The sequence below is a fragment of the Anolis carolinensis genome, chromosome 3, assembly GCF_035594765.1.
Source record: "Anolis carolinensis isolate JA03-04 chromosome 3, rAnoCar3.1.pri, whole genome shotgun sequence".
In the NCBI taxonomy this organism is placed as follows: domain Eukaryota; kingdom Metazoa; phylum Chordata; class Lepidosauria; order Squamata; family Dactyloidae; genus Anolis; species Anolis carolinensis.
The window spans coordinates 204,913,007-204,925,644 of record NC_085843.1 but is presented as its reverse complement, the minus strand read 5'-3'; the positions used below and the strand labels follow the sequence as shown (position 1 = coordinate 204,925,644).

At 36.5% G+C, this 12,638-nt stretch overlaps 1 protein-coding gene across 3 annotated transcripts in view; it reads right to left on the bottom strand.

The window, feature by feature from the left end:
- adgra1 (adhesion G protein-coupled receptor A1) overlaps positions 1–12,638 on the bottom strand; it is a 492,840-nt gene that overhangs the window by 413,971 nt on the left and 66,231 nt on the right. For all 3 annotated transcript variants that reach the window (XM_062976121.1, XM_062976119.1, XM_062976120.1), the window contains exon 2: positions 5,503–5,574. In XM_062976121.1, the coding sequence (XP_062832191.1) occupies positions 5,503–5,574 (72 nt within the window). The remainder of the gene's footprint in view (positions 1–5,502; positions 5,575–12,638) is intronic.

Below are 12,638 nucleotides of genomic sequence, written 5' to 3'. Positions count from 1 at the left end.
AAGCAATTGTCATTTTGCTGTTTCACACACAGTCATGTCAACTTCTCAGGGGGAGATGCATATCTCTCTGTAAGTCATGAAGCTGTTAAAAACTTTAACAAAGAACTATATTTTCATGTTTGATTTTCAGGTAAATATAATATAGTAACAGCAGAAGTCAAAATTGTATAATTTCGACAAGTGATGTACCAAAGACTGGCACCAATGTATTATATTGCACATAAAAGTTACTGCCATGCTAGGACTAGGGCATATTTCTAGCAGCATATTAATAATGGCAGAACATGTCTTTGACTATAACACAAATCATCTCTCAGGATGCTGGCAGCAGGATGTGTGAAGATATAAACAAAAGGACTGGATTGGCAGGGGCAGATGTATGGTAGACAGGACTAATTCAAAGCGGAGAGAATCAGTCTCAAAGACATAGTGATAGCTGCAAAGAAAAGCAGTGAAGGTTGTAAAACAAATAGGAAAGACTGAGTGCCCACAAAATGATACTTTGGAAACAAAACAAATCACAAAAATCAATCAGCTATTGTCTTAACCAAATACCTTTTTTCAACAACAACTACTACAACAAAGGGAAAAGATCATATACCATAAAAAGGCCAACAATATGCACTTTTATATATTCAAAAATTCAAACAATATAGGAAGACTCTTTTCATCATCATTCTTTGGAAGACATCACCCGATGACCTGTGCTATGAGTTTTTCATTGGTTTGTTTCACATACAAAATACAGACAACAAGTCACCTTTGTCAGATGTGAAATGAATTCCCAGTTTATGGGATGCTTACTACTGAATCCTCAATCCTTCATACTAATGCTTTTTTATTTTTAAATTACAGATGAAAATTATGAGCTGAATCAATGAAAATATTTAACTGCATAAAATGGAATGAAAAGACTACAGATCATTTGGGAGGCGGACTGAGAGGTGAACCAGCATGTTGTTCGTATTTTTAAATCACTAGAATTTAATATGAAACAAAATGGAAGACATGATTTATTTTCTTTGTTTTTAACATCAGTAATGTTAAATTGAACTAAAATATAGCCCTCAAAACCTTGCATGAAGAAGAACCAAACATGATTTTGGAGGAGGAGGAGCAGAGAAAGGAATTATTGTACTGTCATAGGAAAATAGTGAGCATTCAAAGATAATTTCTTGAACACTTAGAAATGCCATTAAGAAAAATCAGTCATTTTAAGTACTTCATTATTAGCTGCTATGCTGAGCTCTGGTATATCTAAGTATCTTGGAGAAAGGGGAAAAGGCTTAAAAATGAGTACTGCACTTAGTCCTCTTTATTTCAATTTTTCCTAAAGGTAAAAATCAGCAGTCCAACTAAGAACCCTATCCCAGAGTTCAAAAATTGTTAGATTAATGAAATCAGACCACTTTTGTTGAGTCTCCATCACATGTGCCATGACTGCCCTTTGAAGACTTCTCTGTTCCTATCAATTCATTTTTATGTTAGATTTCTGTTACGTACACTGCACTCATTATCCTTGCTGATATTATTCATTTAACATAATGTGTTAAAATGGTGTCATCAATAATGTCTAGCACCACAGTATAGTTCAATTAATCTTACTTGCCTCTCACCTCAAAACTACAGTGAGATTATTTCCCACATTTAATTTACAGTGACTCTGATGAAACATGACATGAGTCAAGATAATGCTAAGAAGAAATGATGTGAGATCTGCTCCTGAAGATCAGAGTCAATTTTGACAGTGAGCATTGTCATTTTGCCACAGTGCTTCAAATTGATTGAGTTTTGAATCTCTAACAAGAAGAAGTATGATTCAACCATGCATTGGTTAGATGAAGGAACCTTACTCCAAAGTCCATCAGAGAAAATTACTGGAATAGGAGCTTCGAGTTTCCTCTCTGCTGTCTTCAGATACCACCCTGGACATGGACAGAAAGCAGTACTAGTATTAATATGAAAGTTGTCCCTCCACATTTGCAGTTTTGATTTTTGTGAATTTGATTATTCATGTATTTGATTTAAAATGTTATCTCTAGGAATGTCTAGGGCCTCCGATGTGATGCAATGGCCAACATTCTCCAGTCTTGCTTTGTTGTTTATTCGTTCAGTTGCTTCAAACTCTTTGTGACCCCATGGACCAGACCCCTCCAGAGCTTCCTGTCAGCCGTCGCTACCCCCAGCTCCTTCAAGGTCAAGCCAGTTCCTTCAAGGATACCGTCCATCCATCTTGCCATTGGGTGACCCCTCTTCCTTTTTCCTTCCATTTTCCCCAGTATCATGATGTTCTCCAAGCTTTCCTGTCTTCTCATTATGTGGCCAAAGTACTTCATTTTTGCCTCTAATATCCTTCCCTCCAGTGAGCAGCTGGGCATTATTTCCTGGAGGATGGACTGGTTGGAACTTCTTGTGGCACTCTCAAAATTTTCCTCCAACACCAGAGTTCAAAAGCATCTATCTTTCTTCGCTCAGCCTTCCTTATGGTCCAGCTCTCGCATCCATAGGTTACTGTGGGGAATACCATTGCTTTAACTATGTGGACCTTCATTGCCAGTGTGATGTCTCTACTCTTCAATCTTGCTAGAGGACCCCTAGGTTGTGGGGGTTGTGACCCTAATAACCCATTAAATTTGATATTTGAAATTTGTCATAGATGAACCATTATGTGGCTTAATTTTTAGCCATCCAATTTTCCCTGTGCTCTGTGGCATGGGGAAAAGGGGATGATGCTTATATTTTGCATCCTTTGTTCCACAGCAGTGGTCACACAGCTCCAGAGAGCTTCTAGCTATCACCAGGTACCTTTTCTGATGTCTACTCAGAGAAGAGGATGGTTCACTTACAGCACTTATATTGTCTCGTGGATAAGTTGATCCAGGTTTTCTACTAGCATTTCTAGACTTACTCATGAGTATACACAATAACTGAAATGGTGAATGCATTGAGGCTTGATGAATGTTTGGTTTTGATGATATGAGTTTATGTCTATTTTGACTGCATATAGGCTGTTTTGAGAACATATATCCCACTGATAGCATACAAATAAATGTTAGCTAATGAATCTATATTTCCCTCATACTAGAGGTTTTTTCCAGAAAATATTAATGTTGCTCAATGTTTGAATGCTTAATAAAAACAGATTGGTACAGGATGCATGGAGGGTGTCAGCTTTAACATATAGGAAATACCAGTAAACACTACAGAATGAATTACAGATGCATGCACTCTTAATTTAAATACAGCATGAGATATTAATATATAACTTCATTCAGTTCAATGAAAGTAATATAAATAGTACACAATGGAATATGTTTAAATGTCCTGGCCAGAGTTAGAAATGCTTTCAACCCCACATAATCTTTTTATTTCCCTGCAGTCCTACAGACTAACTGTGAGATTAGGAACACATTTGGCATGGACTAACTTTTTAAATCAGTATCTTTCCTAGTGACCTTTTATGGACAACAATGACCTCAAATTAAATTAGACACAGATATCTGTGCTGCACTTGAATTGCATTAGCACCAGGGTCTTTAGCCACAGCAGACTTTAAATCAAAAGAAGGATGTAATCTTACAAATTGATTGAGGTTTGCCTAAACATGCTAGCTTTGTGGAGCAGCTAAACTTGCATCATGCACAAGGAAAGGAAAGGAAAGGGAAGGGAAGGGAAAAAGAAGTATAAACTTTAAAAAGATTGTGCAAATCTAAAAGTATTACTGGAGTACAAGTCTGATACCATTAAGAGTAAATATTAATAAATATATATTGAAGCTGGGCATTTTATCCTGAGGAAGCCTCAAAGTAGTTGCATATACAAACAGTGGTTATTACCCATCATGGTGGTAAAGACTTTGAAGCTGGTTATTTTATTTTTTATTTTTGCCAAATGTTCCATTATGAGGATACTTTTTGGAAGAACCATGTAAAATATCTTCTCCTTGGAACTTCAGGGGCTATTTTCAGATTCCTACAGTATAATTATCCAGAATGACTACTTGTCACTTCACAGAAATGAAAAATTAATCTAAGCAGTGTGCAGCACATTATTCAACAGACGTTTCAGGAGAATGGAAAGAACTGTACTCTTTCACATGAAAGTAGTTTAAGATATGACCCTGAAATCATTATTCATTACCATTATTCACGAGTTGACATGAATTGGCAGCTAGATATTTGGCCTCTGCTTTTATTTATCTTGGCTGAGCATAGAATTGTACATTATAATACAAGAGGAACTCCTATCAACAACAAACCCATTTCAGCTCTCTTCCCCACTTCTTTAACAAGCTGCATACCTATATTGTTCCTAATATGGTTAGGCTTATTGCTTTTCTTCCCATATTCTACATTATTGGGTTCCACTGGCAAAAATTCAGAAATTATGCCAGCATGAGGCCAGGACATGAAGTCTCACGAAAGCAGGGGTAACTTGACATATGGATTTGATTTTCAGCAGCAACCCAGTGTTTTCCATGACTTAGAGACTTGTCCTCCGGTTTGTCAAAACATGTGAAGATCAACTGAGAAAACTTGTATAGAGATTTTTTCACACCGACCCGCTGTGCCAAAGCAGTCAGGTTAGTGTAGATAACAAACACATACTAAATTGAGCTCATTTGATACAACATTTCTCTTCTGTAGTGCAAGGGTGCCAATTCACCAATCCATAGTCCCCCAAACAAACCCTGCCTTCCTGCACTATTCTCTACCAGTGTGCCTTGCTGTTCATTTTTAGATTATTTTTATTTTTGTGCACAATTGCACAATTACAGAATTAAATTTGTTAAAGAAATATATAAAAGGAAGGCAAAACAACCATTTTGGAAATAGTAAGGGGGGAAGAGGGAGAAGAGAGGAACCCCATCCATTGATTTCACTTGACTGTTAGTATGCAAGCACAGAACTAGAAGGACTACATTAGGTAGTGGGAATGTATCTGGATGGGGTGTTATCGGGCTTTGCCCATCAATAGCTAGAAAGTAGAGAATCATATGCTGGGGTGGGATTGAATGCAAATGTACACTGTGTCATATGATAGGGACTGTCCCAACTGCAATGCCAGTTTGCCTGGTGACAGTCCATACAATGAAGTCTTCAGTCAGTAGTCTCTCTAAGTGTTTGTTATTATTGCTAATGAATTATAAACTATATGCTGCGCTGCCTGGTCTACATATATTGATGGACAACACAATAACACAATTTGGGAACTGGAGAGTTAAATTTGCCATGTAGTATAAATAAAATTAATTTTCATTTCTTGACCTTCATTTTGATGGGATGTAGAAATGTGCATTTCCATGCTTTGCTTTTCATTTATTTTAGATTCAAATTGCCATTGCTGCTTTCATGTAATTATTGTTTTATTTACTTTTCTTAATTTGAAAAACTCACCAAAACTAATCCAATGCGCATTTAAGAGCTGTCGAGTTATACTGAATATTTAGTTGAACATTTCAATGATTAAAGAAATGTTATGAAAAGAGTAGGAACTACTCACAGTCTCTCCAGGGATCTAAGTCCAATGAAAGAGTTGTTCTTCAACCACAAGATCTTGTTATTGCTCAGAATTCTGATAAGGAGTAAAAGGAAAAATGTTACTAGAACATGGTAGCAATTTTACTGATTAAAAACATGTAATTACAATAAGAGACATTTCTGTAAATTACTAATCACAGATTTGTAACTTCATTTGCACTTCATTTTAAAGCAGTAAATAAGATAAAGACAATCATTTATAAACAATTACATCTTCAAGATAGTATCATTTAATAAGAAAGAATGCATTGTACTGTGAGTGGTGCAACACAGAACGGCATTTAACACTAGCACTTGAGAGGCATATTTATTATTTAGTGAATGCTTAGTGATTTTAAAATGCATATCAGTGGTAGAAACTGTGTCCACCCAATTTAGCAAAGTTAATCCCAAAACCTTTATTACAAGTGTTCTTATTTATTTATTTATTTATTTATTTATTACATTTATATCCTGCCCTTCTCACCCCGAAGGGGACTCAGAGCGGCTTACAAATTAAATTTACCTACAATATTATATTATTAGCATGGCACAATACTGGCAATAAATTACTATATTGTACTATATCAATATATTGTAATATTATTAGTAATATTACATGTAATATATAATATATAATTAATATTATATTGTATTATTAGTATATTGTATTACAAAATATTATTAATATTATATGCATATACAATATATTATTATATTATATTATATTATATTATATTATATTATATTATACACACACATAATTAGCATAGCATGCTACTGGTGGGAGATGCCTCCAGCTGATGCAAAGAGACAAGATGGAACTGTGTTTATTGGTATAATCAATAAACTTGTGTTTATTGGTATGACCAAGCCTTGTTGTTTGGTTGGGTACTTTGATATGGCCTAAGGGCTAATCAATAAAACTTATTACTATTGGTATGATCTGATACAATAATCATGATTAAATTTGACTTCCCCCTCCCAACCGAATAGAAATTAAGGCAGAAGGAGTCTTGAATGTAAGGACGTGAATCCCTTCTTGCTTTATTCTTTCAGAGTAAACAAGACATGTTGAATATAATAAAAATTTAAGTAAATAATGGAATTTAAAAAACAACTCTTGCCAGAATGCAATGAGTTGGACTGTTTGGTATTGGAGAAATCTGACGCATTTTTGAAACTGGTTTCTCTTTGTATCCCTAAACCAATAAACTTTAAACTGTGATAAATATTGCCTTGTAGTATAGTCTGTTGAAAAGGAGTAGCACTTGATGGATATTTTGCATCTCTTTAATTAACCCATTTGTCCTTTTCCACCTGTTAATAAGTTTAGATAGACTGAGATAAAACATAAGTTTTGCAGAGATTTTTTTAAAACAAATCACAGGAAATATGAAATGAGAAAAACCTGCCGAGTACTTTGCACATGCAAGGTCTTATAGCCACTGGTGAATCCCCAGCAGGATGCCCCACTATGTTTAAATGTTCTGTCTCAACCACAATTGAGAAAATGGCAAAGAAAAAAATTATATCCCTGATTGACTGTCAGTTCTCCATATCCTTGGATTCTGTATCCACAACAGCTTGAAAATATTTGTAAAACCCCCAAAAGCAAACCGTGATTTTACCATTTTATACAAGGGACACCATTTTACTATGCCATTGCATATAATGGGATTTGAGCATCCACAGATTTTTGCATTGAAGGGGGAAGCCTTGGAACCAAACCCCAGTGGATACCAAGGACCCACTATGCACTGTAAATCATTGAAAAAAGTGATAAATAATAATAATAATAATAATAATAATAATAATAAAACTGATTCTTCAATACATGTTTATTCATTGAAGAAGAACTGAAAAAGAATATATGAAGACCAAGAGACAATGTGAGAAGAGATAAGAAGATACAACCAATAGACTTTTCCCCCTTGCTCTTTTCCCCCTTTTTCTTATGTTTTCAAATGTTTTAATATTATTATTATAATAATTATTATTATTTATTTTTATTTCTTACCCACCTCTCCTTGTGGCAGCACAATCAAAACACACAAACATAGCAAAAATTATATAAACACACATATTAAAATGTAGTTCTATAAAATACATACTTAGGCTATTTTTACTCAGCAGTTAATTTTAATATGTAGATACTTTACTGATTTTGAAAATTGTTATCTAGTGTCATAACTGATTGGTTCTCACTGTATTTTGTCTTAATTTAAGATGTAAGGCACCTTGAGGTCTGAATTGGGAGAAAAGTAGGATACAAATTTATGAAAGGAATAGAAAGAAACAGCAGCAAATGCTCTGTCTAGTATAACCCAGCTAACAACTCCCAAGCCATCCCTGGATTTCTTTTAGAAGTATAGTTTGGTTCCACTAAATGGATTTTAAGTCCCACCTGTCCTGTGCTGAACCAACATGGTAACTGGAGATAAACGAACTCACTTTGTTGGCAACACAACTTTTCTTTAAATGTTCGAGACCACTAGGGGCCATTTCATAAAGAACACAGAAGAAAAACCAGATATTCCACCAAGTATACATGTTTTCAAAGGAATGATCAATCATTATTCATGTGATGTGTAACTTATTTATTAAATTATGGAAGGGACTCAAGGGTCAACTCTCTGCCAAAGCAGGAAACAGACATCTAAAGGAACCATGGCTGATGAGCCTGCAAGAGCTGTATTAAAACCTCAAGTGAAGAACACTTTAAGGCAGTCTGTTTCACTGTCAAGCATCTGATGCAAAGGAAGCTATTCTCAATTTCTTTCTTGTTTTTTCTTTTCGTGTCAGTAGCGACTTGAAAAAATGGAGCCCCCAGTGGCACAATGGGTTAAACTCATTGTGCTGGCAGAACTGCTGACTTGAAGGATGGGCTGCTAGCCTGAAGGCTGCTGGTTTGAATCCAACCCAGGGAGAGCATGGAACTGTCAGCTCCAGTTCCATGCGGGGACATGAGAGAAGCCTCCCACAAGAATGATAAAACATCAAACATCCCCTGGGCAAAGTCCTTGCAGACGGCCAATTCTCTCACACCAGAGGCGAGTTTCTTTCTTGTAATGTGAATCTTGTAATTTGAACACTACACTCACTGCAATATCCAGAAAAACATAGTTCTTCACCCAATCTTTTGGGACCAGTTACAATGGTATACATTTCTGCATTAAAGACTGGTTCTCATACTTCACAAAGATACCTTGCATTTATGAAATGGTAGAAATTTCCATATTTCCCCCCTCTTCACAGAAGTGTATTGCCTTTGAAAAAATCTATTTGCAAAGATATAAAATAAAAAGTAATGCAGCCTGTGTCTGCACATGTTGAATATCTGACTATGAATGCAATGCAGAGCTTTTTCAAGGAAGGCAAAATCAAAATAACATGACAGATGTTTGATCATACATCAAACCTCTTGAATTTAAATTAATCCATTAACTGTAGCAATTTTTTCCTTACAAAAGCAACTAAAATATGCTTTTTAAAAAAGGTCACCATTTACTTCTATACTCATTTCCCATTTAATGGGGTCACCAGCTTCTCTAAAATGACTGGTCTATGAATAAAAGTGACAAAAATCGAGAAAGATTGCAGCAAAATGTATGCACAGAATCTAATTGCGCTCACTAGATTTTATTTTAATGGACCAATGACTATGATAATGATATCTCAAGCATAAAAAGTGAATCAGATTTTAACAACAATCCCATCATTTATATATAAGTCAAAGTAGCATGCTGAACATTTATTTCTGTAATCATGAATTTTATAACTTAGAATTCAATTAAACTTTCATCACATTAAACAAAACAAATGCCGTTCTCTCCATCTTTTATACAAAGATATAAGAAAAGCTTTGTCTCAAGCCTGAAGGTTAACAGACTGCTGATAATTTGGAGAACTCAGTTAATGTGTGTGTGTGTCAACTGCAAAATAAGATGCATGAAGCTGATTGGTTGAGCCATGTCTGGAGAGCTGGTTAAGTCTGGGAGGTTTTGATACTGTTACATTTTTGTTCAGGCTTAAGCTAAGCAGACACAGAGAGTTTGAAGAGAGAAGCAAAGAGGGGGGGGGGGGACATAGATTTTGAAGTGTGCTCTTGCTTGGACTGAAGAAGGAATTTATCCACATGGACAAAGGAAAGACTAATTTAGATCTCTCATGGAAGGACATTATGTGAATTGGTGCAACTGATCATATTGTACATATGTTGTTCTGGATTTAAAGAGAATAAGTCACTTGTTCTTTATTGTTCACCTGCATGGCACATATCTTCTTTCTCTGGCAAGGCAATGTGTGGACTACACATTTTGATTTTTCATTAAATCACAAATGTGGTGTTGCTGTTAGTATTTTATTTAATCTAGGTTTAGATTGTTCCCCTGCCATCTAGCTTACAGGATGACCCTAGGCTAATCTTTTGTCCTTATCAGAGGGGTCAAAATTCAGCAGCATTTGCCAGTTCCTCTTCAATTTTGCTACAGAGCCTGCTGGCTCTCATCCCATGAATACAGTTACTTCTGGCGGGAAACCGTAGCTGAAGGGCAACCAGCGTATGCCACCGCCACAGCAACACAGAAAGCTTCCCGTGTTACATTAGCAACAATGGGACAAAGCTGAGCAGCAGCGGATTCTTCCCCTCGTGGGATGAGGTTAGGGGTAAGGCAGGCTATATGGGGTGTGAGGCGGTTCCAGTGGCAAATGTGATGAGGCCCTGTATCTCCCAGTCTGATTTAAATCAATTGGTTTGGGGTTTTTTGCAAGCAACAGAAATTTTGCAATGTGAAGTGAGCACCAGATGCCTCACCAAACTTCAAATCCCATACATAGCATTGACCCATGGCAGTTAAAGAGGTGTCAAACTGCTATAATTCTTTAGTGTGTATACAGGTTATTTCAGAAATCACCTGTCGCACGCTGGGCCTGTAAGAATGACTGTTTACAGGACGTGCCTTCTGTTTGCCCAACGGAACGCCCGGGTGCCTCAGCTGAAGGGTCCCTTAGATTTCCCAACACAAAGTTCTATTGAGGATCAAAATAAGTTCAACAAAGTTCTTTATTTGGGCTTAAATCTTCAAACAAATGATTTAAAACTTTGGAAAATCGGTAGCTTTCTCAAGCTGCTATCAAGGGCAGGCAACTATTGGTAAACTGTTTCCTTTTACCTTTGGGAAATCTTCTGACCCCTCCCTGGGCAATCTTTCTCTACCTTGCTGGCGTGAGGCCCCTACTCCCGGCTCCAAGCTGTGTTATGGATAGCCTGAGTGGTCCCTTACCAGGCAAGGTTGCTGCAGATTCTGTCAAGCTGGAAGGTTTCCTTTTGATTTACCCTACAAAGGCTGTGGAAACTGTGCTGATGTCCCAGCAAGGGCTGGCTGTGTTCCCCCAGCAAAGCTGTGGACCTGTTCCTTTCCTCCCCCAGCGAAGCTGTAAGAAGTGAAGCTTTTTGCAGGTGGGAAAGAGAATCCTACACGTCCTGCTATTAGGCTTCCAAAAGTGAGACTGGGCAAAATCCCCCCTTTCCCTCCAAACCCTGGGAAAGGGGACGGGTCTAAAGATTCTTGTCGATGATTGCCAAGTTGTTAGCCCTATAATTGCAATCTGAGAGAAGCTACCTTACAAACTTGTAGTGCAAGAAAAGGCTTAAATCTCCGGGCAATGCCGTGCCAGCACACTACTCATTTGAAAATTAAATGTAACCACAGGTGAAAATAATATTTTCAGTTTTCTCTACCTATGAAGCCAGCAGCTACTCATGTTTACAACAAAGCTTATTACATATCGCAATAATGTGCTCATGCATAAGTTTGTAATATTTCACTAAGGGCAATGTGGCCCAGTTCATAACCACAAAGAATAGTTTGCAATATTATTAAGGCAGCTCTCTTCCTATATTCCTACATGGCAGTAGGGATTTCAAACACATCAAAGTACAGCCCCCTTTTATAGGACCTGCACTAGTATTATTTAAATTGCTGGAACTTCATAGGTTGTGACTTTCCACAAGTTAATTGATAAGTGGAACTGCACTCCAGAAAGAGACAGGGAAAGGGGAGAGAAAACAAAAGAGAGAGATTTCATTGTTGCAGTTATTCTGCTTGTACAAACTCAGCTTTCAAAGCGTGCTATATCCCACAGGAATTGCTAGGAGATAAATACAAAACTTCAATTTTTAAAAAAAGTCCCCCCAAAAGTTGTTATGATTTTTATCTGTTCTATTACATTCCCTCCACCAGATTTTGCTCAAGTTCTTCATATGATCCATACCATTGTTTGAATCTTAACAAACTAAACACTTTCCCCACAAATACCATTAATCTTCAGCAGGCACCTTACTACCTCCACTGTTCCCATTTATCTTCTGCAGATCTATTTAGTTTTCTATTTTGAGTGTACTATCACAGCCTGGTGAAAATGTGTAGGAACTGGGGGGGGGGGTGAAATTCACAATGTCTATGTATATTTTTACACTCTTTCCTAAAATTTGCAATTAACAACTTCCATCATAACAGTAATCTGACCTATGCTAAACAACCCATCTAAATCTGCCAGAGCATGTCATTGATTTTCATACATTGATTTAGATAATAATTTATTGGGATTTGCTGCTTATATAAAAACAAAGAATGCAGACACATTTTTGCACTCAACAGCTTATGAAACATACCATTTCAAAAACATTATTATAATCAGCAACTCTATACTATTTCAGATTTATATAGTTTGCTGTACTTACATTAGACCAGGCAGCCTCAAACTGCAGCCCTCCAGCTGTTTGGGCCTCCAACTACAGTAGAGTCTCACTTATCCAACGTTCTGGATTATCCAATGCATTTTTGTAGTCCGTGTTTTCAATACATCGTGATATTTTGGTGCTAAATTTGTAAATATAGTAATTACTACATAGCATTACTGTGTATTGAACTACTTTTTCTGTCAAATTTGTTGTATAACATAATGTTTTGGTGTTTAATTTGTAAAATCATAACCTAATTTGATGTTTAATAGGTTTTTCCTTAATCTCTCCTTATTATCCAACATATTTGCTTATCTAACGTTCTGCCGGCCCGTTGGATAAGCAAGACTCTACTGTACTAGAATTCCTAACCA